Here is a 24,862-nt window from a genome sequence, read left to right on the forward strand (position 1 = left end):
GGAAAAGCAGTCCTGGGGCTCTAATACAGAATGTTCTCTAAACCAGAACAGGGGTCTTGCACCAGTTTCTCATTGATTGCTGCTCCACTCCATCTCTATCCCACCAGGGTTAAGCAAGTAACTGGCTCAGGGCTCAGATCAGCACCCCATTCTCCCATGCCAGTGAACACACACACATCTGGCACCATTCCATTTTTTCTATGTTAACAGCGCGGGTTTTTTTATCAAAAGTTTTCTGTAACAGTCTATCACTGATACCTTCCTGGAAATAGTTACAATTAGTTGATGATGAAAATACCACTGTGGGAATAACGGCTTGCTTTGGAAATGCAGGTTTGCCGTATACCAAATAAGCATCTGTTTTCCCTACGAGCGGGAGATATGGGATGCTTCTGTATTCGCTTTTCCGAAGACGGACGAACCTTAGCAGCAGGTTGTGCAGGAAGAGATGCTTATCCTATTATTTGTAAGTCGCAGCCTTACGGCGTGTTTCACTTTTAATAAAGGTAAAGGTACCCCTGCCCGTACGGGCCAGTCTTGTCAGACTCTAGGGTTGTGCGCTCATCTCACTCTAGAGGCCGGGAGCCGGCACCATCCGCAGACACTTCCGGGTCACGTGGCCAGTGTGACATCGCTGCTCTGGTGAGCCTGCACCAGCGCAGCACACGGAACGCCGTTTACCTTCCCGCTATAAAGCGGTACCTATTTATCTACTTGCAGTTTAAGAGTGCTGTTGAACTGCTAGGTGGGCAGGAGCTGGGACCGAAAGACGGGAGCTCACCCCGCCGCGGGGATTCGAACTGCCGACCATACGATTGGCAAGTCCTAGGCACTGTGGTTTTACCCACAGCGCCACCCGCGTCTCTCACTTTTAATACAGAGCCTCACTTTTAATACATAGGTAATCACTTTTAATACAGAGCCTCAAAATAATAAGTGTTTTTGTCTCCTAGTTTCATGTTTTTGAAAAGATTACCCTAAGACACAAGTGTTACAGTACTTTTGCTGCATCCTCTTGCAGGCGGAAGAAATTGGTCAGTGGGACAGCTGAGGGAGGCGGTTTTCAGTTTAAGACTGGCAGAGGGGGCTCTCTTGGTTATTCCACAGTCCTGAGGTAGCCTAGGAGAGGGCATTCTTTGTGACAGCCCCTAACTTATGGAATTCCTTCCCCACATTGATTCATTTGGCACCTTGGTTATGTAGCTGTGTCAGATGCTGAAGACACACCTCTTTACCCTGGCCTTTGATACATGAGAGATATATTTTACAATCCATCCTGTTCTTGTGGCTGTAATTTATTAAAAACTGTATTTAATTTGCTAAAAAATTCTTTAATATTGTATTGTTTATTTATTTAGTCATTTTAAAATACAACATTTAAACATTTTATAAATAAATAAAAATAAATAACCTGCCCTGGACCTTATGGTGAAGGGTGGGGTAAGAAATCAAATAAATAATAATGATAATAAGAAATGCAACAACAATAATAACAACTGATGTAACAAGCAGTTAAGTTTGAACCACTTGTCAAGTCTCCTTGGGCTCCATGATTGAAGAAATGATGATTATGATTATATCTAGCCCATACTGCCAAAGGAGCTCTGGGCAGCAAACAAAAGATGGGATATAAATATGGAGGGGGGAGAGAGAAACATATAGATCTTAGGTACTCTGAGATGGTTCCAGAAGGGTTTTGGGAAGAAGTAAGTGTTGAGGTATGAAGGATGAACGTGAGGGAGCACGGCTCGGAAAAAGCAGCAAACTGCTACAAGCAAAAGAAGTGACATAGAAGAAAGTTTGCAGATAAAAATATGTGTAGAAAATGAATGTGGCTTACAGCAAATGATAGTGTAGCCAGTAATGACTTTTGCAGTATTTGTGGTTTCTCACCAACCTTCCCTATCGATGAGCAGTTATGTAGCAGGAGAAAAGGACACTGAAATAGTATTATTGTTTTTGAATTGGAGTGCTTTATAATGCCATTTTGCGAAAATGCTTTATTTAAAAGTTTACCACACACACATAATTCTCATTCAGCCACTAGATGGAAATAGATACTTGCATGCTTATTTTAAATTTAGACTCTTAACATACATCTGGCAGCCACGTCTGAAAATAAGGTGCTGGTGGAGGCCGGATATAACTATCATGTCCAGTAGCTGCTGGTAGCTTATTCTCTCTGCATTCATTTAATTTCCTTTTAAAGCCATCTAATCTGGTGACTATTACAACATCCTAGAACAGTGTGCTTGTGTTTGTGTGAAGTACTTTTTGAAACCAAATAGTTTCCGTTTGGATGCTTCCTTGATGTTCATGATTTCTTAATTTTACCTATTCCTAACCCCTTAAAAAGCTTTTTGTGTTTTCATCAGTATATGAGATTCCTTCTGGGCAAAACCTGGTGGAATTTTATGGACACCTGAACATTGTATATGATCTTTGCTGGTCAAAAGATAACCAGCATCTCCTTACCGCATCCTCAGATGGTACAGCAAGGTTAGTATAAGTGAGTTCGTCTTATGTTAATTCACTTTATGGTATGGGTGTGGGAGAATTCCATGACAGAACCACTACAGTTCCACTGCAAGGAGAGTGGAAGTTTTTTGTTTGTTTGTTTTGCAACTGCTCCCTACCTTTAGGGCCTTAGTATGTGTATGGGTGTTCTGGTTATTTAATAAATATCATCCTCATAGGATCACTTTTCTGCAAAGGCAATCTCTTGAGGAGAAAATAAAGCAAAACCCTCCACTCTCAACCATATTCTACAGACATCTTTTTGACTGTATCCTGTTCTCTTTACCCTCACTTAATATAATTTTTTACTTTTTATTGTTACCCTTTCACTCTTGCACTAAAGATGAGATGAGGATTTTATTTTTATTTAATGCAAACCTCCAGTTACAGCAGTGACACTCTGCTAGGTTATACTGGATAAACTGGCATTTCAAAATGGCATTTGCATGGGGGAAAATACATAAGGCGATTAAAGTTAAAACAAAACAAACCACAAATTACTTCTTAAGATAGAGGACAGCACAAAAAACAAATGAATGTAATTTGGATTCTTTGTAGTAATTCAGTGAAGAAATGATATCCATTCTGGATATCTGGCTAGCATATGACTCGGTAATTAAATCACATACTGCATTTTCTAAAAGACATTAAGTTAACAGTTTCCTAAATATTGTTTCCTTCTAGAATGTGGAAAATTGAAGCCCAGGCTACATCAGCCGTGAGAGTTTTCCCTCATCCTTCCTTTGTCTACACTGCTAAATACCATCCAGTAGCTGAATATATTGTAGTGACAGGATGTTACGACTCTGTGATTAGAGTATGGAATGCAAAAGTGAAGGACATTTATGGGCAGCTTCTACAAGAGTTTGATGGTCACAAAAGTTTTATCAATACATTGTGCTTTGATGCAGAAGGCAAGTTTTGAATCATTTCACTCTAATAATGCTGTATGCAACAATTTAGCTCATTCATCTTTATAATAACTCTTGCCAGGTGTGGCGTGACTGTTATCATTTTGTAGATGGAGGCTCAGAGATTGTGACAGCCTTGTTGACAATAGAACATGGCTCAGCAGAGAGAGGAAAGGGGTGTGGCTGATCAGCAGGGCCTGTGCCACCTGCAGAATCTTCTTCCCATTCATGTCCTTTTTTAAAAAAAAAGACAAGGTCCCTTTAATCAAAGCGCAGCATGAGAAAAGCATATTATGTGCATTGTTCGATGCAAATGGGAGCCAAATGCTCATTAAATAGAAATAAATAAATAAATGATTGTGTGGGAAAATTCATGTGATTAGACAGAATGTGAGATGACTAGGATGGGGGAAAAATTGATCACATTCAGGGTTGCATGTCATATGTGGCATCTGGCCAGTGATCTCCCATGTCACATGTAATTTTAAATTGACGTGGTTTAAAATTTTGAGCTTTCATTAACATTTTAAATACTCTATATTTATTACAGTAAGCCACTTTGAGGCCTACGTGGTGGAAAGTGGAATATCGTTTTTTAATTTTTTTAAAAAAACATAATTGGGCCCTAAAACCACGAGACTAGCAGTTGTTATACACTTTATGTGTCCATTGTGTGCGCCATGAAAGTTTCCCCAAACATACTGGTGTTTCCCCATGGCAAACTTGTAAACTTTGTACTTGAGTACTGCTTGCAGCTCTCCCACACCTTTTCTCACACCTATGTTAGGTGAGAAAAACTGGGTGCTAAAACTCAGCTCTGGAGACAACTGGGGCACAGGGTGAAACAAGAGTCACAAAAGAAACAGGAAACAGGCATTTGGAGCAAAAGAAAGAGATGCAAAAGGGAAAAGAGATTTGACTAGAAAATATTTTCTGACTTGCGCTATCTGAATACTGTGAGACATTAAGTAAACAAATTACTATTTTCTAGGATTTCATATGTTTTCTGGAGACAGCACAGGGCTGATCATCATCTGGAATACTTTGGTAAAAGGCAATTCTCAATCGCCAATCCAAAACTGGGGAATTGATAAGGTATATAGATATTTTAAAGTAATAAAATAACTTCTGTGCATGCAATTTTATGGAAAGATGCTGGAAACAAGTAGGTTTGTAGCCATAGACAGGAAAGCTTTGAGTTTTGTTCCTGTTAGCAGTAGGTAAGAGGTACGTAGACAGGATTCACCAAACCAGTCCTGCCAGTGGAATTCCCTGCCCTTGCCCCCTCCTTGAACCCCCTTGAGAAAGGGACTGAAATTTTGAAAATAAAAGTGGTGGAGTCACTTAGAATAGAGCAACTTCCCTATGAGAAAATGTTGCATCATTTGGAGCCCTTTAGCTCAGAGGAAAGGCGATTAAGGAGGAATATGATAGAGGTGTGTAAGATTATGTACGGTGCAGAGAAAGTGGATGGAGTTTTTCTCCCTCTGGTATAATTCTAGAACCCGGGGCCATCCACTGAAACAGCATTTTGAAAGATTCAGGACAGACAATAGAGCGTACTTCTCCACTCAGCACATAGTTAAACGATGGAATTTGCTGGCATAGAATGTAGTTATGGTAATCAACTTGGATGACTTTAAAGGAGAATTAGACCAATTTACGGGGGATAGGGCTATCAGTAGCTACTAGCCATGTTGGCTATGTTCCACCTCCACATTCAGAAGCAGTATGCCTCTAAATACCAGTTGCTGGGACTCAAAAGTGGGGACAGTATGTTGAGCTCAGGTACTGCTTGTGTGCTTCCTATAGTCATCTGGTTGGGTACTTTAAGAACATAATTCTGGACTATATGAGTCCTAATCCAACAAGGCTCTTTGGTGTTGAGATTCTTCTCCATAAGAAGTAGTGTTGGCTGCCAATTTAAATGACTTCCAGGGGGGATTAGACAAACTCATGGATGATAAGGTTGCTAGCAGTGATAGCTCTGTAGTTAGTATAGGAGCATAGACACTATGCCTCTGAATAGCCTTTGCTCAGAATCAACCATGGGAAATGGACTTTGCCGAGGTATCTGATCTCTACAATGGGTTGCTAGACTAGATAGGCCTTTGCTTTGATCTGGGAGGGGGCTTCTGCTTATGAGTATACTGTGTTGCATCCATGTTTTTACTAGCTCTGTCAGTGGTGTTTTTTGTAGGAGATAAATGATGATGATTTTAAAGGGACCGCGATCAATCATTTAGAGGTACATCCAAATGGAAGGCGTTTATTGATCCATACTAAAGACAGTACTGTGAGAATTATGGATCTCCGAATGTAAGTATCTAAAAGTAACTTACTTTGTTTTAAAGCGTTAAAATGATATCTGGGTATAATCTGTTATCTTTTCTTTCCACACACTTAAAAATAACCTAAATTTCCCTATTATTTCCAGGGATAGTAGGAGCACCTTAGACCTCCAAAAAGTTCTTCCTTCTGGGGGCCACAAAACAGTATGAATCTAAAAGGGAGAAAGGGGCTCCTGAATTAATTCTTCATTGTTAGTGGGGTAGATAGGGTTTTCCCTGGATCCTACTTATATGTGGGGCCTGAGCCCAAGTATTTTTAATTTTCAATCATTAGCAGTCTTTCCTTTGCATTTTAGTTAGTAGGTGGGAGATTGGAAGTAGGAAAGTATTACTAAAAGAAAATCCTCAGAAAATTCCCTAGAACCTTCTAAAAGTAAGATACCTTCACTTATTCCTCAAGAAGTTCTGCATGCTTGCACAAGGCCTTATGAATGCCTTGAAAATGTTCTGTTGTACCTTCACAGATAATCCAGCACCTGAGAGTTATTGTAGATACACAGAGGGATTTGGTATTCAGAGAGGTGCAGAATTACAACCATTCATCATTCTGTCCCTATAGCAGTGCAAGAGTTGAGAAACCCTTACCTCAAAATAAAGACCTAAACTCAGCTATGGGGGATGATGGTGGGTAGGAGTGATCCTACCAGTAGAGGTACTACTCTTGGACCTCAAGGATATGCCACTTCCTTTGGAAACAGAATTCAATTTAGGATGAAGATTCATTTCAGGATGTGGCATTTTTTCCACCTTCAGTTTTGGCTTCAAATGAGACAGTTTGAATTCTGACCTGTTGCTATTTCTACTAACCGAGAGCTATACCTTATTTCTGTTTGACTGTATATCAGTTAAATTTCAAAGGATTAATTGGAATTATGATGATCACAAGTCTTGGTACTGAGAGCCTCCTATTCCTTTGGATGATGCATCTAGATTGACTCTGCCTCTATCAAATGACTCTGAGGGAGAGTCATTCTGTGGTCTGAGGATGTTTGCCTACCGCATCATGGAGCTAAAACTCATAGTAAAGTGAAATTCAGCTTTTATAACATCTTTTTGAATTTTTTTCTAGCCTTGCCACAAAGAAATATATTGGTGCAACAAACTATCGAGAAAAAATCCGCAGTACTTTAACACCATGTGGAACATTCCTTTTTTCTGGAAGTGAAGATGGTATAGCCTATGTCTGGAATCCAGAAACAGGTATGGACGTTCATTATTTTAAGCTGTTTAGAAAAGAACTATATATTTTTTCATTTACAGGTTAACATATTTTAAATGAGGCTTTTCAATTAACTTTGGCATAGAATAAAAAATGCAGATCTGTTTGCCTTCTATCCATTGCTTCCTGTATGCTGATTTAAGTGACTGATCTTTTTGTCCCTTTCTACTTAATTTGGAAGAGGTGTTTGTTTGTGTGCGAGAGGGAGTATCTGAGTTAGTTCACATACAAAAGGCTTTAGCAATCGCTGCTCTCTTTCCCTACCCACTGTGTGCCACAGTTTCTTCACCTACATTCTGGTTCTTGGTGATCCATAGTTTACTGCTTTGTCTAAACTGGGCAAACTGTGATCAACTCAAACAATACATAGCCCTCAAATCCAGGGTTTGATTGGGTGTGAATAATCACTGTAGCTTGTATCCAACAATTTCATCTTGCTTGGGCAAGGACTTCTGTTTGTGCATGAAACATCTCCATTCGTGTGCCCCTCAAATGTGTTTGGGAGGTGGGGGTCACTCAACCCTCCAGATGTTCAATAGTGAATGGTCTTGGGGTAGAAATAGTGCTGATTCAAACAGACTCTAAGTCACATCTGGCACAGCATGAAACACCTCAGAATGAGGTGTGCTATTTTCTGAAAGAATGAATTGGGTTCCAAACTGAATTTTGTAGTTGGTACACAGCGCTAGTTTCAGGTTTTCTTATCTTTCCCACCTTTGATTATTTTTCTAACTGGCGGTCATTTATATACTGCTATGGGCTTTCCTCAATACTTTTACTGATACAGTTGACATGCACACCAACAAATAAAGTTTTTCATTAATGTAGACACAGCATAAAAAACACCATAGCAACAAAATAGAGCAGCAGATAAGTATTTTGTACCTGTACAGAAGGAAAAGAGGAGAAGCTAAACATGCTATGAGCAGGATATTTGCCTATAATTCTCAGATGGCAAGTATGAGATCATTCTTAGGTCATTGGACTCATTTAAGTCAAACTAGCTCTACTCATGAAGAAATGCATGGCCATTTGAATACAGCTCTGTCTAACCGTTTCTTTTTAATTTTAACTTTCTTTTTGTAGGTGATCAAGTAGCCATGTACTCTGATCTTTCCTTCACATCTCCAGTTCGTGATGTTGCCTTCCATCCACATGAGCATATGGTGTCATTTTGTGCCTTTGGTCAAAACCAGCCTATCCTCGTGTACATTTATGATTACAAAGGTAATTTGTGTGTGACTGTATAAGTCTATCTAGCATTTCCTAATCTGCAGTGACTGTGACAGGCCATTCTCCCAACTTTGAAGCCAAAGTGGTGGGCAGCTATCATTCCAGCAGCCTTGCAAGGATCTCTGCTTCCCTCCCCAGTTCCAAAGTGGGGATATTTCTTTCTGTAATATCGGGGTGTGGGGAAAGAGATTGTGATCAGGACTGCAATGCATATGGAAATTCCCTCTTGCCAAGCTTCTTAGCTGCATGTGAGAGGGAGATTTTTCACCCAGAGAGCAGCTGTGTTAGAGCTAGACGTTCTCTGCTGCACCCCTGAGTCCTCATAATCCCCCACAATCCCCATTCCTGTGCTTCTAATTAAATAAAAAACATGGGCATAGCTGCACACTACACATTTAGCATAATGTATAGCTTGGACATAGTTAAAGCCTAATATACTGGCACAAAGCTCTTGCCAAAGAAATTTACTCTTGTGTTTAAATGTTATTTGCCAAGACTATGGCTGCATCTATGCTTTTGGAGTGCATTGCCTTGCCAGTTGTTTCAGAAACAGGTTTTCAAACTTCTTGAGGATAGCCCAAATAAATGTAATGCCAGTAAAATATCAAAGCTAGCTTTTAGCGATGGTGAAAGCCATAGAAAGGATAAAGGAGGTTATTGTTAGACCTGCCCCAGCATCCCCTAGTGATAAAGAAAGATTATTGCAATGAAAACGCCAAAAAATGTATTTTGAGGACAGGAGTTTACCAGCCCAGATTGTCAGGCAAGGGCATGTCTGCATCGCCAAGAATGCCGAGCTTCTCTACTGAAACCTGTGCTACAAGATAATCTCACTTTTAAGTATATTACAGACATAGGCATTTCAGGGTGCCAGGATGGGGTAGCAGTCTCAGTGTCCCCTGAGCTACATCCCTGCATGAAGAGAAAAGCTTTTTCGTTTGTGTTTTTTATGCTCCTGCTACAGCTCAATTGTTTGCAATGGAAGGGGGAGGAATTTCTGATGTGGACATGCTCTTATGGAGCATCTTTTGCAATGCAGGAAAGAAGCCCTCTACCTCAGCTATTTTATAAGACCTTTTTCACAATGATTTTCATTTTTTAAAAAGATTGTAAAGGCAGTGAACAAGAGAACAAATGGCTTTGGGCGTTTCGTTATTCAGAGATAAATGATTTTCTCTGTAGTGCTTCTAAACTCTTTACTCTTTACAGGCAAGATTTTCAGTTGTCTCCCCCTCTCAAATCGCATATAGTAGAGCAAGTTTGTTTCAAGTATTTATATGCTGTCTTTCTACTTTCAGCCTTGAGGCAGTTCAGTGAAGTCATATAAAGTATCCAGTCTATGTTGGCCTTCCCAGCTTGCTGACGTCCAAGTGTTCTGGACAGAGGTGCCAAGTTGTGCCCAACATTGGGGGGGGGGGCACGTTGAGTGTGTGTGACCCCACAGCCCAGCCAGGCCAACTCAGCCTGCCATCCTCTGCCCGCCTGCCACCTTACCTTTATTTGCCGCCACTGCTATGAGGCTGAGGTCAACTCTTTCCCCTCCATGAGGCCCGCTTTGGTGTGTTTCTTTGGATTGCCAGGGTGCCTTCCCAAAAGATAAAAAGCTTCTAGGGACCAGCCAGTTGGTATCCTCTCAAACCTGATGGTATCTTTCTTGATCTGTGGTATACATACTATCCATGCATAGGGAATTAATTATGACTACAGTGGTACCTCGGGTTAAGAACTTAATTCGTTCTGGAGGTCTGTTCTTAACCTGAAACTGTTCTTAACCTGAGGTACCACATTAGCTAATTGGGCCTCCCGCTGCTGTGCCACCACCATACGATTTCTGTTCTCATCCTGAAGCAAAGTTCTTAACCCGAGGTACTATTTCTGGGTTAGTGGAGTTTGTAACCTGAAGCGTCTGTAACCTGAAGCATCTGCAACCCGAGGTACTACTGTACAGATTTTTAGACTAGTCAGTTTTTTGTGGCTTCTCTGATCCAATAGTATACAGTGGTACTTCAGGTTACAGATGCTTCAGGTTACAGACTCCGCTAACCCAGAAATAGTACCTTGGGTTAGGAACTTTGCTTCAGGATGAGAACAGAAATCGTGCAGTGGCAGCGCAGTGGCAACAGGAGGCCCCATTAGCTAAAGTGGTGCTTCAGGTTAAAAACAGTTTCAGGTTAAGAATGGACCTCCAGAACGGAGCATGTCTGTTTCCAATCTGCTTGTGAAAATTATCAGAGATCGCAAAGAAAGGAATATATGATAACAACAAGAAGATGAAGAAAGTAATAAAGGACTATCTGGATTGAACTGGATTGAACTGTTTAATTAATGCAGCAATATAAGTGATGTTTGGATTCGTCCGGAGCTTGATGTATGGGTACCCCCAACAAAATTTAAAATTCGGCTGTATAATTTGGAACTAATGTGATTTGGATAATATGATGTGGTTGGCCTGTTAATAAAAATTATTTTAGAAAGGACCTCCAGAACGAATTAAGTTCTTAACCCAAGGTACCACTGTATGAAGTTTAACAATCTTTTATGAAAAGATGAACTTAGTGCCGTTCCAATGTTTTTCATCTGCAGTTGCCCAGCAAGAAGCTGAATTAGTAAAAGATTTTAGAGGATTGAATCTATCCACATCATCTAGAGGCCCACAGATTTTTAGCAATTCTGATGATATTTCTGGACAAAAAGACTCAATGTCTCCTGCTGACCAGTTTGCCAGTGCTGCAAGAATGTCTCTGAGGATGCAGAAAGTGAAACAAAAACTGGATTCTGTTATGGTATGGTTACATTTCTTTATTATTTACCACTAACTGTTCATCTGTAGTGGGTAAGGTGGGAGGGGAGGGATTTAGGTTGGCTGCTTCAGTACCTCAATCTCTTTACACCTTGGAGAGGCTTCTCCTTGCAAGGAATCTTTCTGCTATTTGAGGATGTCCTACTTCATGTGCTCTGCTGTATTAGATCCATCAGAGCTTGAGTGTATCCGACAAAAATAATGTCTCCTCTCTGTCTTCATTTCTGTTGCGCTTATCCAAAATATACATACAAATATCTGCTAGGCTCAGCTATACTGGTCCACTAGTGCTGGTCCACTAGTTTGCATATGCCAAAGAAGCACGGCCATTCTAGTGATGCAGGCCCTAGCATCTTGAGTCACTGTCTTCTTATCTCTCTACAGGTACCTTTAAAAATGGAAAGAGTAACCTCAGACATACCCCCAGCACCATGCTCTTCTGCTTTAATGTGACTTTTAAATGGACCGAATTAACCACTATCCAATACTGTTAGAACATTAAGTATTGGGAAATGAAGCTTAACTAAGGTTTGCTGCTTTTCAGCACACCTCTCATCATACTATTTATTATTCATTTTATCATATTTAAAATATTTATAGGCTGCCTTTCTGAGTAGAATTCTCTGCAGGCAACTTTGCCAGAAGGAACTACCGCCATATCCATAGTCTGGCCACTTGAAGCAGAAACTAGGGGGAAGACAACTGGGCCCGATGCTGTTATATGACAGCAGCGAGATTGGTCAGGATCCAGCAAACTTTGCCCCTCCTACCCCGTGAAATGCCTCATTTCATGGCTTTCTGCTGGCACTTGCTAGCAGGGATAACACCAGTGGGCCACAGCTGACAGAAGGCCAGCTTAGCTGGGGGAGCTGAGTGGATCAGCACTTCCATTTGGTGCAAAACACTCACCTCACGGTGGAAGAGCGAGTTTGGATTCTTCTACCCCACAATAGAAAATTAAAAATATAACGGCCAAAATATGCTCTCAGCACTTAATGAACCAGCAATAATAAAACACCCACCCAGTCATAAAGAAAGATGGTTTCCCCAGATTAAAATTATTGTTGTTGTTTTAAAAAGCACAATATTTTATAATAATAAAAACAAGAGCCCACAAATAGTCTTGAAAGCATGTTGTTACAAGGTGCACCAGCCAGGGTTCAGTAACACTATCTCTTCTCTAGCTGCATTTCAGACAGGTTTGCAGCAATAACCTTGCTCTGTAGGGATAGGTGTGGTATTTCTTAGGTAGCATGCACTTTGCTGTCTCTCAGTATTTTACCTCCAGCACTTCCTATTTCTGTCCCATTTCCAAGTGGTGGGTGACAGTAGCCTTATGCATCCCAGTAGGTGCAAGAAAAGTTGCTACAAGATGGTAAAAAGATTTACATGCATGACACAACAATTCAGGGATTTATCATCTGAGATCAATATAATTAAGTATGAAAAAGCTGTAAATATATTGTTATTACTTAAGGCAAAATAGGCACACATACATTGTACACTTTTATAGCTGCCAGAAGCAAATGCCGTAAATGCTTCAGAACTAAATGAAAGACCTCTCTGAATCTTGATTGAAGCAAACATAATTACAATTTTTGGCATGTCTTATAAGTGACAAATGTTTATATTGGACCTCCCAAAAGTATGTATAATTATGTGTTATCTTTTGAGACTGAGAAAAGGTGTGGCTTATTCAAATGTAGATGTATCCTTGTATTTATAAAATAGTCATAGTATTTTACATTTGCCTTCATTTGACACAGTTGCAGGTTTTTTTATATTCATCTCAATAAGTTTAATAAATGACCTCCACTTTTGCTTTCCCTCCTCTCTTCCATTTGTACCCATTCTTTTTTGGCAATAATAATTTTTACTAATTTCAATATACAAACTACCTTTTAAGAATTTCTCTCTCTCTTTGTCTTTCCCTTAGCAGTGATAAAATTCAGTTTAAAGGTTTCAGTCAATTTATTTGATTCTTCTTAATATTTTCCAGGTTTTCTAGTATGGATTCCATTATTGAAATTCAAGAAAAAGCAAAGCCAGGGCTTTGATGTATAGGCTTTATGTAGTTACTCACTGACAAGGATGAGGCAAGCACTTGCACATCAGGGAGGCTTGGAAATGTGACACACACACACACTGTTCAAATACTAGCAGCCCATACTTGCTAGTTTGATTCCCCAGCATCTCTGCTCCACTGCTACCTAGCTCACTTAATATTGCAGGCACATGCTGGACCCCCTCAATCTTGGGGGCAACCTAGAGCCTCTGGTTGGAGGTATCAGTATTTGGGGGAGGGCACGTTTTGCCAAAATACAACACTTTCAGTGGTGGCGAGGAGCCTAAGTTCAGGCTGGGATACCCCATCCATCTGGCTGGGTTTCCCCGGCCACTCTAGGCAGCTTACAGAATATATAAAACATAATAAAGCTCAGCGTCCACAGAATGCTGACCAAGTAATGGGGGTGGACAAAAAGAAAACCAGAAGGGAGAGGAAGGGAGAGGAATGGAATGAACCAGGCCCATTTAATGTCTCATTTGCGACTAGTTTTGGGTTGGATCCAGAGTTCATTTAAGTGCTACTAAGTTCATGGCAGTTGAGGGACCCTTCTGAACAGCATGGGAGGTGGTGCCTACAGAGGGAAGGGGAATCAGTGAAAAGACCTTCCCCCTCGATCCAGAAGGAACATCTATGAGATCACAGCCTCATCTATTAATAGGAGGAACCCTTCTGTTTGCTGAGGGCAAATTTGGCTCCAACTCTGATTGCACCAGTATGGTGCTGCAGTGTAGTTGATTCTTTTCTACAGCTTTTGAGAAGTTTGCTCAAAGCCAGTTGTGCAGGATGTTTCAGAGTGCAAGCAACTTGCATTGTGCACAGAAGTAAGACTAGATAGGGGTGTGGGAGGTGCCGTCTGCCTGCAAACTGCACAGAGAAACGAGACTCTAATTTTAGAGTCCAGTGGGTATCTTCCACATGCAAGTAAATCCTCACTTGCTTTGGCAAAAGCTAGACAGCAGCTTTTTCTATGATGGCTTACTTTTCTAGAAATGATGTATGATTTGCCCACAGGAGAACTGCAAAAACTCAAAATGCATTAGGAAAATTTCAATATAGGAAAATATATTTTCTAGTAAATTCTTTTCTAATACTAATTGGCTTTGCCTTTCTTGTCGTTATTCTGTGGGCAATAAGTGACATATAAATAGCAGCGAGTAATATATTTATATGTAGGATCAAAGTTCAGGTTTGCATAGATTATATTGCAAAACTATATTTTTTGTATTAGAGTGGTTTTGCATGTGGGGTTGCTCAGTATTGAACAAAAGAGTGCAGTTTTTCTAATAGCTGACTATTGTCAGCTTCCTAGTCTGAGGAAATCATGATTTAAGAACTACTGTTTGTTCAAGAACAGCATGTCCCAAAGGCACAAAACTTCAAAAAGGAATCTTAAAAACAAAAAGACAAGGCATAGTGCTGACTTTGCCAGCCTAATTTGACTTGCAAGCATATATGAAAATTTTGATTCTATTAGTTGAAAAGGTCACAGCACTGAATTATCAAAGAAATGCCAGAGAAATAGTTATTCACTTGTCCGGTCTTGAACTTGCTTCAATTCTCTTTATTTCTGTGTACAATTCACTTTTTTACATGAAAATTAGGCCCATGGAAAATGAATATTTGCATAATTTACATAGAACTGCCATAATACAAAGAGAGAATGCAAAGCAGCTTTGTTTAAACTTGGCAGAAAGTATGTGGCCTTCTCTTTAAAAGCACACACACACACAAACCCATCCCTGACATTTTTGTACTTGCAGTTTTACTCAACTCAGACTTTGTAGTAAACTGTCTGTGATAAAACTGTGGTTTATAGGTGAAGCAAGCCCAGTGCATTGTGAAAAAATGAGTTGATTGGTGTTAACTATCTTAGCCAACCTTTTCTTGTTGTTGAAAAGGTGTTTAGCAATCCCTTCCCACAGCCTGCATTTCAGAAATGTGGATTGCTTCACTGTGATTGTCCCATAGATGTTTTTACATGCTGGCCGATTAAAAGGAAGGAGAGGGGAAAAGTAAAAGCCAGGCAGCATCAAGAAGCACGTGTCTACTTAACCTGTTTACCGTAAAATATACTGTAAAACATTTCCATTTGTCTCATGTGCCTCACAAATTGATAATAGCTCAATAACAGCTCTAATAAGTGCTTGGCTCCACAGGATGTATTGGGTAAGTGTCAGGTACTTATGCTGTTCACTTTGGGGAGAGGGGTGTTGTGAGCAGATGTATCTCCGCCTCCTTTTTCTGCAACCTGCTTGTTCCCATAGAAAAGTAGTTTGAGTGCATTTTCAGGAGAGAAGAGCCTGAGCATTGACTCAGGAGCAGAGAGAATCAGGAACATGCATACCCCATTCATGAGAACAGAAGATTCTTCCCTTTAGGCAGTGGAATGTTTGGCTAAGTCAATGTTTAGAATTTATGTTGGGAATATGATTGGCTCTAAAGAATTCTCATGGAACTAATTCATTTCACGTGGGTGTGCACAAGGGAGCTTCCTATTTAATTTTATCTGTAGTCCTCTGTTCTTTATGGAGTCCAAATTGCACCACTGTTATGGCATATTTTACATTACTGCTGCTGCTACCAGATAATCATAGGCAGAGACATATAAGAGGGTAAGGAATTACTGGTATATTTGTTTTTTGCAAACATTAGTTTTCTGAATAATAATTAATCATCATTAATCATGTTAATTTATTACTTGTCCTTCACCCTAAGGTGGGTTACAGCCTTAAAACACATTATTAAAAACAATTCAGAACAGCTTACAACTATAAAAAATAAGGTGGGCCCTAAAAGCATAGGGGACACGGGTGGCGCTGTGGGTTAAACCACAGAGCCTTGGGCTTGCCGATCAGAAGGTCGGCAGTTCGAATCCCCATGATGGGGTGAGCTCCCGTTGCTCGGCCCCTGCTCCTGCCAACCTAGCAGTTCGAAAGCACGTCAGAGTGCAAGTAGATAAATAGGTACCGCTCTGGCGGGAAGGTAAACGGCGTTTCCGTGCGCTGCTCTGGTTTGCCAGAAGCAGCTTAGTCATGCTGGCCACATGACCCGGAAGCTGTACAGCAGCTGCCTCAGCCAATAAAGCGAGATGAGTGCCGCAACCCCAGAGTCGGCCACGACTGGACCTAATGGTCAGGGGTCCCTTTACCTTTAAAAGCATATGCAACAAGATTCAAAAGCCAAGGTAAGAATGTGCATAATGAAGGTGCCAGACCCACCTCTGTGGGTAGGGAATTCCACAGTTTAGAGGCTGCCACAGAGAATGCCCTCTCCCAGGCCGCCACCCCCTCTGAGGTCAGTAGAATTATTAATAGGGCCATATGCCAATCTCAGCAGCTGAGAGGTTCTGTAGCGAAGGAGGCAGTCTTTTGGATACTTGGGACCTGAGTCATTTGGGGTTTTAAATTCTAACCTTGAATTTGGCCCAGAAACCAACTGGCAACAAGTGCAGCTTTTAAAAAACGGGTTATTTGAGATCTAAATGGAACCCCAGCCAGAATCTGGCTGCTGCATTTTGGAGCAACAAGTTTCTGAGTCGTCTTTAAGGTCAGCCACACGTAGAGTGTGTTGCAATAATCCAGTCTGGAAGTTATCAGAACACAGAGTACAGTGGCCAAGTCATCTCTATCCAAAATGATTTGTAGCTGGCAAACCATCTGGAACTGAAAAAAGACACTCCTAGCCACCGAGGCCACCTGAGCCTCCAACAACAGTGTTGAATCCAGGAGCACCTGCAAACTGTGAACTTGCTCCTTGCAGTGAGTGTTGATAGATCCCTTTTGAAGTCATCACCATGATGACTTTCCAGAAGTATTGTTCACAGTGGTAATTTCCCACACACACAGCCAGGATCATGGTACACTGTGCTATAGTATACCTCTGTATACTATTATGTGAAGGCATTTGGCATCATGAACTGGCCCTAAATCTAATCTGAGCTTTGGCAGACAAAGGACTCAGTTGAACCGCACCTTAGTTTTTGAAAAGATTGTTCTAATATGCATAGCTTAGAAAATCAACAAATTTCCATTGCTGCATTACATTTCTATCTCACCTTTTTTTTGCTGTGGACCCCAAGGCAGTGCAGTGTGTTTCGCAGGTGATCAAGTCATTGACCAGAGCTAGGCCTGCTAATCTTTAGCAAGGTGTTACCTGCATATGTCTTCTGACTGACTGCAGAACCAATTAATCTAGCCACAATAAGTAAATAATCTAGTAGAGGTGAAATTATAAGACAAGGTGACTGCAGAACCTTCTCCCTTCTAGACAAACTTTTGCTGGCCACATGCCAGTGTTGGTTGGGACCAGAGGCAAAAAAGGGCAGAGTAATGGGTGCAAATATTACCTTGGTACAGTTGGATAATCATCCCTTTCTAGACTCCATCTAGGCAAGAGTCATTATAAGAGTTTGCGTATTAAATGAGAGGTTAAGCAAAGATCTCAAGAGCTTGAACAATTTTGAAATCTTGAACTTTTCAGTAACCCCATATTTCAGTGTCAAAGGTTTTGAGTGTTTATAAAGTGAAAAGAACTAGATTAGCCGTGTTTTCTCTGAAAAAGTGGAGTTCAATTTGCTATTGGGGAAGTAAACAAATATTTAAGTTAGGTCCATTTTTCCCCCTGAGTCAGTTATCCAGCCATTCAATCCCACTTGTGTGGTTTATGAATGAAAACCTAAGCCTTTACTAGAAAACTAATAACTCTGAGAGGAATGTTAACTAAACTCCTGTAGGTATATCTTAAATCGAATTGAGAATATGTCAGCAGAATTATATTACAAGCATAATATAGGACTATCGGTCCACAATAGGTGGACATATTTATTGCTTTGAAGCATGGAGGCAACAGTGTTGATACAGTGGTGCCTCGCAAGACGAAATTAATCCATTCCGCGAGTCTCTTCGTCTTGCGGTTTTTTCGTCTTGCGAAGCACGGCTATTAGCGGCTTAGCGGCTATTAACGGCTTAGCGGCTTTAAGAAAAAGGAAACAAACTCGCAAGAACTCTCAAGACGTTTCGTCTTGCAAAGCAAGCCCATAGGGAAATTCGTCTTGCGGAACGACTCAAAAAACGGAAAACTCTTTCGTCTTGCGAGGCATTCGTCTTGCGAGGTACCACTGTATAACAATTAAAACAAAACGGGGTGCCCAAAGGAAATATTGGTGTGTGTTTTCTAGAAGACAGGATGAAATCAATAATCTTTTATAATTGCCTTTGCAAAAGTTTATTTTAAAATCTACTGTATCATCTTTTTGAAAAGCAAGCCATTGAAATTTTCTGTTCTTGCACTGATCTAACAATAATTTTGCTGTAAATTTTGTGTCCCAATGAGGAAATTACAACTTTCCTTTCCTTTTGTAGACCAGCTCCAGTCCGTTGCTTCCTAGTCCATCTCTCCTTTCACCACACTCCAAATTAAGTTTGGCAAGTACACTGGGCAAACCACCAATTCCTCTGTATCCTCTTCCTACTCAAAGCGGTAAGGTGATTTATTCTGTTTTTGTAGCATATTCTTATTTTGGTTTCTGTGATTATATTCAATGAGCATACTCAATTATTGCTTTTGTGCACATTTTTAACATGTTTAACATGCACACTTTGAACTAATCCCCAAGTGCTTTTAAGAATGCCACATTTTTATCTACTTTCAAAAAATGTGTATTGAACTGATTTTATTGTTGTGGTTTTTGTTTGTTTGATTGATTGATTGATTATACTGTATTCTGCACTATATCTTTAAAGCAGAATCACACCACTTTGAACAGTCATGGCTTCTCCCAAATAATCCTGGGAGCTGAAGTTTGTTAAGGGTACTGAGGATTGCTAGGAGATCCCTACTCCCCGCACAGAGCTACAATTCTCAGATTGGTTTAATAATTGAGCCATCTTCCTGGGAATTCTAGGAGTGGTAGTTATGAGAGGAGAAAGATCTAACAATATTCAACACGCTTAACAAGCTACAGTTCCCATAATTCTTTGGGAGAAGCTCTGGCTGTTTAAAGCGGCATAATACTGCTTTAAATATATAATGCTGCTGGAGCCTAAATAAAAAATAATATATGTAATGCAGACTCAACAGAAATGAATTAGAAGATCTGGAGTGTTTAGCAGCAATTGCTCAAAGCAGTCAGAAAAATAAAATACAGGAAAAGCTGCTGGTTTCAAACTGCTATACAGATCCTTAACATCCACATAAAGTGAATGGAGACCCACTCCAATCACTGACAGGGAAAAAACTGTTGAAGGCTGGGAGCACTCATAATCACCACTGCCTCTGCCTGCTCTGGAATAATCTTCTTTGTCTTAGGACGGGGAGAGAGAGGTGGATGTGGTGGCAGTTCATAGACTCAGGGCAGTAGCAACAGGCTGCAAGCAAGTGTATATTTGCCCACTGCTCCTACTCATGAACATTTGAAGAGAAATGTTTGCCTGTCCTTGAATTTCTAATTACCACTGCTTTCTGATCATTACATTTAAGTTCCCTTAAGATATGCACTTATGTCCTATAAACCTCATAGAATTGTAGTGGTGGGTGGGACACCAAGGGTCATCTAGTCCAACTTCCAGAAATTCAGGAATCACAGCTAAAGAATCCTTGACAGATGGCTATCCAACCTGTTTAAAACTCCAATGAAACAGTCTACCTTTCAAGATATTTCATTCCACTGTCACACAGCTCTTGCCATCAGAAAGTTATTCCTCATGTCTAATCATAATCTCATTTATCATTTGAATTCATTGGTTCGAGTCCTACCCTGTGGAACAGCAGAAAACAAGCTTGCTCCATCTTTCATGTGACAGCCCTTCTCCTCTTGATCTCCTCTTTACCAGGCTAAATATACCCAGCTTCCTCATAAGGCTTGGTTTCCAGACCCTTGATCATCTTCATCTTCCTCCTCTGCACACATTCCAACCTGTCCATAGTCTTCTTAAACTCTGGTGCCCAGAGTGCAGTATGTTAATAATGTATAGCTTCCCCTGCTAGGACGGGATATTGCTCTGCACCCTTAATATGTGGCCAAAGATAGCAATCTCGACAGCAGCTCAATTTCAAGCCATCACCCCTTGGCGTGTCACAGCTGTGCATTCATGTGTCTATAATCCATTATTGGCAAGACTATCTAACAGCACTTTTAAAAAGCAAAATACTTTCTTTAAGTCATAGGAATGACACTCCAGAAATATAAACAATATCTCAAACTTATTTTAATGGATCTTTTCAAATACATGACCTGAAAATCAGGATTCCAGGAAAATCTACTATAAAAAATAAGGCATATGTTCTTAGATTTTCCCATGAGAAAAATCTCTTCAGCTTTGGAGACATTGTAACACCAGGCTGCATTGTTACAATGCATTGTTTTTATAGAGATGGGTTGGGGGGAATTAGTCATTTTTCATACCTTTCACCATCAACCATATACTGTGAAGAAGGGAATCTGTGTTAAGCAGACTTGGCTCTGAGACTTTTTATTATTATTGCCTGATTATTTGATTATTTCACCATAGGAATAAGCGCAGCCTCCTCCACTTCTCAAGATTGGGGGGGGGGGGGACTCAGCCCCATCCCAACAGACAGCCCTATAGAGTTGGTGCCTTTGTATCTATGTAGTTTTAGATTTTTCTCCTCCTTTCCCACTGACTGACTTTGAAAGAGGGAGATGTGGCAGTCTGTGGCTGCAATGAAGAGCACTGCTCGGCTGCATTCATTTTTTGTCTGCTCATTATTGTTGGATTGCTCTGTGCTTTCATCATAGCTCAAACATAAGGGAAGGGCCATAGCTCAGTGGGAGAGCATCTGGCTTTGAATGCAAATGGGCCAAACTTCATTCCCCAGCATCTCCAGGTTGGACTGCCACTGCCAGTCAGTGTACACAGTACTGAGCTGGATGGACCAATGATCTTGCTTCACTATAAGGCAGTTTCCAGTGGAAATGAAGCCCTGCATAAGGACTTCCGCTTCCACAGCGGGGCTTCCACCCAGCATGCTGTTGCTGATGGTATGATCAGATGAGTGCAACATTGAATTTCTCACTGTGCTTCCCAATCTACCCTGGGATTGTACAAATAAGGGTGGGATAAAAGTATACTTAACCAAGCTCATATTTTTCATAGCGGTCACATGCCAGGTTAACATCTTCATCAAACTTTCCACTTTGATATTATGAAAGGAAGATAAGGGAAAGGAATGGAGAGATAGGAAAGATAATTCCTGAAATAAATTGCATTTAAAATACTTGGATTCGATGGTAGCATTATTGCCTACTAGGTTTGAATACAGTTAGAGAATCCCCATTTGAAGTTCTAAAGCTATTTATTCTAGCGTAGTGCTGTTGATCAATGGAACTGGTCTAATAAGTACATTGAAACCTTAGTAAGTTTATTACTTTTGGACAGGTCCTATGCTATATCTGGACATGCTTCAGGAGTTAACCACATGGCATCATTTCCTCAGTCAGAACAACTAACTTCTAGAAATGTTTCCTCTTTCTTAGGACTGGGGATACTCAGTTCAGCTAAGCATAATTTAGAGCTGCCTAAAGGCAATTCAGCTAATGCCTAGGAAAACTACTGAATCTTGCTTTCCAGAAAAGAAGTGCAGCAAAAAGTGAGATCTGAAACAACCGGAAAGTTATAAAAGGGCATGTTTATCCTTATGAAAAGATTAACAAAACTGATTGGGTTTTTAAACACAAAATTCTAAATGGGATCTTCTAATCACAAAGATGCTTTAGCATGTGCTAAAGATAATGTTTATTTGACATTATATGTCTCTTTCTGTAATGACAGCAATTTGGTTATTCCCCCCCCCCCAAAAAAAAAAAAATTTGGCTGGATTTTTTTTGTTTGTTTTTTAAAAATATGACTTTCCAGATTCCTCTGGTTGACTGATAATTTTCTAAAAGTAATAGTGCAAATGTCAAATAACATGCCTTTTAAATTTTTGGCTTACTTAATCTGTTTACGTTGAAATCAAGACCGCACAGATTCCTCCATTATGTGTTCTTTTTTCATGTTTTTTCATGTTTTTTTCTAGGCATGTTAATTAAAATATTTAACTGGGGAAATGTAGAATACTGAGCACAATAGCTGCAAAACTTTGAAGATTCCAAAGCTTTATCAAGTGAACATAACTCATATTTATGTGAAATTGGTATATGTTAGGATAATTACTGCTGCGCCTTTGGGATAAAGGAAGTATTGTCAGCCAAATTATACAAGGGTGTGGATTAAATCAACCATTACTCTCTACTTGGCATTGATCATTGTGGGTTGCAAAATCAAGATATGACGTAGTATTGTGCAAATTACTTGCCAAAATGTGTTCCTGCCATTTCTTTAATTATATGGTAAAGTGGTTGCGCGGGGGGGGGGGGCAGCCAGCTATAAGCAAAGGATTGAGTAGAATTCAGCTTGGCTTTATTATGATGAGTTACCCTAAGCAAATAGAAATAAGAAAAATAGAACTACAACTGGGGTGGGTTTAAACCATGAATTAAGAAAAGGGATCTATTTTGAATTACTGATTTTAAATCACGTTCTCTATTTCAAATTCATATTAAAACTGATTGCTATATTAAAACATACAGGTTTGTAACTAACTACATACAGGCTTTGAACTTTTTTTTTTTAAAAAAAGCAAATCTCTAGCCCTCTTAGAAAAATGAAGCACAATGTACAGGTACCCTCTAGGAGGCCTCATATTGCTTTGCTATGGCAATAAGCAGCACTATCACATTCTAAGGACATGCTTAGGACAGGCAAAGGCATTTGAGAAGGGTGTGGAGAGTTCTGAGGGCTGGTTATAAAGGTCTGTATTTCTCTATTTAGCTTGCTTTTATGCATCTTCATGTTAGGATTCATTCCTCGTGTTGCAGTCATGGGATTGTTTTTATCACATGATGGTGTATGTTTTCATTCCACATTGTGGGAAGTGAAGGGAGACAGGATGTTTCTGTTACTGTGTTTCCGTTATGTGGGATTTTTGTCCTTTGTTCTCTCTCTTTGCGGTCTGATGCTGAAGAGGAAGGAGCTGAGTCAAGATGCTCCGAGTGTGTATATGTAAATAAACATAGTATAGCCAAAAGCTTCACTACTGAGTCTGTACGCTGACTGCCTATACTCTGCTGATCCTGAAGTGTGCTGATGCCTCTTGGTATCAGTTGCTGTGATGTTCAGGTTGGAGAAAGCTTTTGAACCTCCCGAATGAACGACCAGGAGGGAGAGAACATGGCAGTCGGGCATGAGTCTCTGTCGGACCCCTACCTGTGTGTAGGACCTCCTGACACTTCATAGCTGTTCTTTTTTGTGTGTGATATTTTATTGCTTTCATTTTATTTTCTTTTTTAAATATGATTTTTTATTAACAGTAAGAACAACAAACATCACAGTTCCAAAATAGGAGCTGTAAAATACCAAAAGTGGAATACCCATAGTAGTAACATACACAATAACTAATTTGGTGTTAAGCCAATATAACCTACAAAATCATTTTAAAAATCTGACAAACTAATCAAACTACAAATAACATATATTAAATCATGATATACATGGATTTTCTCATGTCAGAATATTTTTCTGAATATTTTATATCTATAAAATAAAATTTTACAAGCGTGAAGGGGAAACATATGATGGAAATAAACTGGGAAACCACAATGAACTACAGCTTCATGGAATGTGCCACTGAAAATATCACACCAGTGTACTTACTGTGTTGCATGAAGCATGATTTGGCTCTAACTAGAGCACATTATCCCATTCCAGTGCTCCATGAATGCTCCAATTTACACATTTAGCCCTTGCAATAACGGAATGCACCATTAAGCTGCACATGGTAGGCAGGACCCCCATGAGTTACTTACAGAAGGTTCTTGGTTTAATCCTTAGCATATCCAGCTAAACATATGTTGAGTAGCCATGCTGTACAAATCTCTACATTAATCCCTTAGAGAGAGGCGTGCTGGGTTCCGCTCAATATTGCGGGGCCCCGTTGTGCGTGTGTGATGTTACATGGTGGTAGGAGGTCCGACGGGGCCCGTCATGCCCCCCCCCCGAAAGGCCTGATGAGCCCCGCTGCAGCAGCAGGCTTGCCCCATGGAGCCTGCCACAGCCGTGGAAGGACCCAACAGGGCCCGCCCAGCTGTGTAATATTGAGGGGGCCTCGCCCTCAAGTGAGAATGGGGGGGGGGTCAGCCCAAACAGCCCCACATAAATGGTGCGCCTGCTTAGAGAGCCATTACTAATTAGGCAGGCCCTCTTGGTCTTGGTGAACCTATGACCTGACTCAGGAAGTTAGCTTCCTAGATTAATACATCTGCATACACATGGGGGAGAGTGCCCTTTGCATGTTTGAATCACATATCAGAGAACTAGGTGCACCATCCCGTTCAGCTTTATGATAGTTAGGTTATGAAGTTGATTGCATGCCTGTACTCCACACACGATTTGTAACTGTGTGAAAATGAAATCATTTAAAAAATCTGCTCACGCTGGCCTTGTTTGCTAAAAATATATAATTAAGTGGAATAAATTGCGGCCTAAATATTTAGGCAATCTGTAAGGCCATCTGGGTTTTCAGAATGCTTGTCTGGAAATGAATATCATTTTCTTTCTGAAAGTGCTACATCAGGAGGGAAATGGGGTTAATATGCAAGTGTTGACTGTTGTGGTCAGAGTAATTACCTCAGAAGCAAAGCTGATTTACGTTTTCCAGAATGTTGCCCAAGTAGTTGCTTGGAAGTCTTTTTCTCTGAATAATGTA

At 40.3% G+C, this 24,862-nt stretch overlaps 1 protein-coding gene and 1 long non-coding RNA gene across 7 annotated transcripts in view; one reads left to right on the forward strand and one right to left on the reverse strand.

Annotated features, from left to right (window-relative positions):
* The window catches only part of AHI1 (Abelson helper integration site 1), a 64,301-nt gene that overhangs the window by 18,527 nt on the left and 20,912 nt on the right, over nucleotides 1-24,862 (forward strand). For all 6 annotated transcript variants that reach the window (XR_014217755.1, XM_082215893.1, XM_082215889.1 and 3 more), the window contains exons 11-19: nucleotides 334-466; nucleotides 2,376-2,499; nucleotides 3,202-3,431; nucleotides 4,420-4,523; nucleotides 5,629-5,747; nucleotides 6,849-6,979; nucleotides 8,085-8,225; nucleotides 10,815-11,014; nucleotides 18,460-18,577. Coding sequence is in view for 5 of the 6 variants with exons in the window: in XM_082215893.1 (XP_082072019.1) it covers nucleotides 334-466; nucleotides 2,376-2,499; nucleotides 3,202-3,431; nucleotides 4,420-4,523; nucleotides 5,629-5,747; nucleotides 6,849-6,979; nucleotides 8,085-8,225; nucleotides 10,815-11,014; nucleotides 18,460-18,577 (1,300 nt within the window). In the remaining variant the exon portion in view is untranslated. The remainder of the gene's footprint in view (nucleotides 1-333; nucleotides 467-2,375; nucleotides 2,500-3,201; nucleotides 3,432-4,419; nucleotides 4,524-5,628; nucleotides 5,748-6,848; nucleotides 6,980-8,084; nucleotides 8,226-10,814; nucleotides 11,015-18,459; nucleotides 18,578-24,862) is intronic.
* The window catches only part of LOC309528511, an 82,566-nt gene that overhangs the window by 659 nt on the left and 57,045 nt on the right, over nucleotides 1-24,862 (reverse strand). The window lies entirely within an intron of this gene.

This window comes from Podarcis vaucheri (assembly GCF_965113315.1).
Source record: "Podarcis vaucheri genome assembly, chromosome: 3".
NCBI lineage: Eukaryota > Metazoa > Chordata > Lepidosauria > Squamata > Lacertidae > Podarcis > Podarcis vaucheri.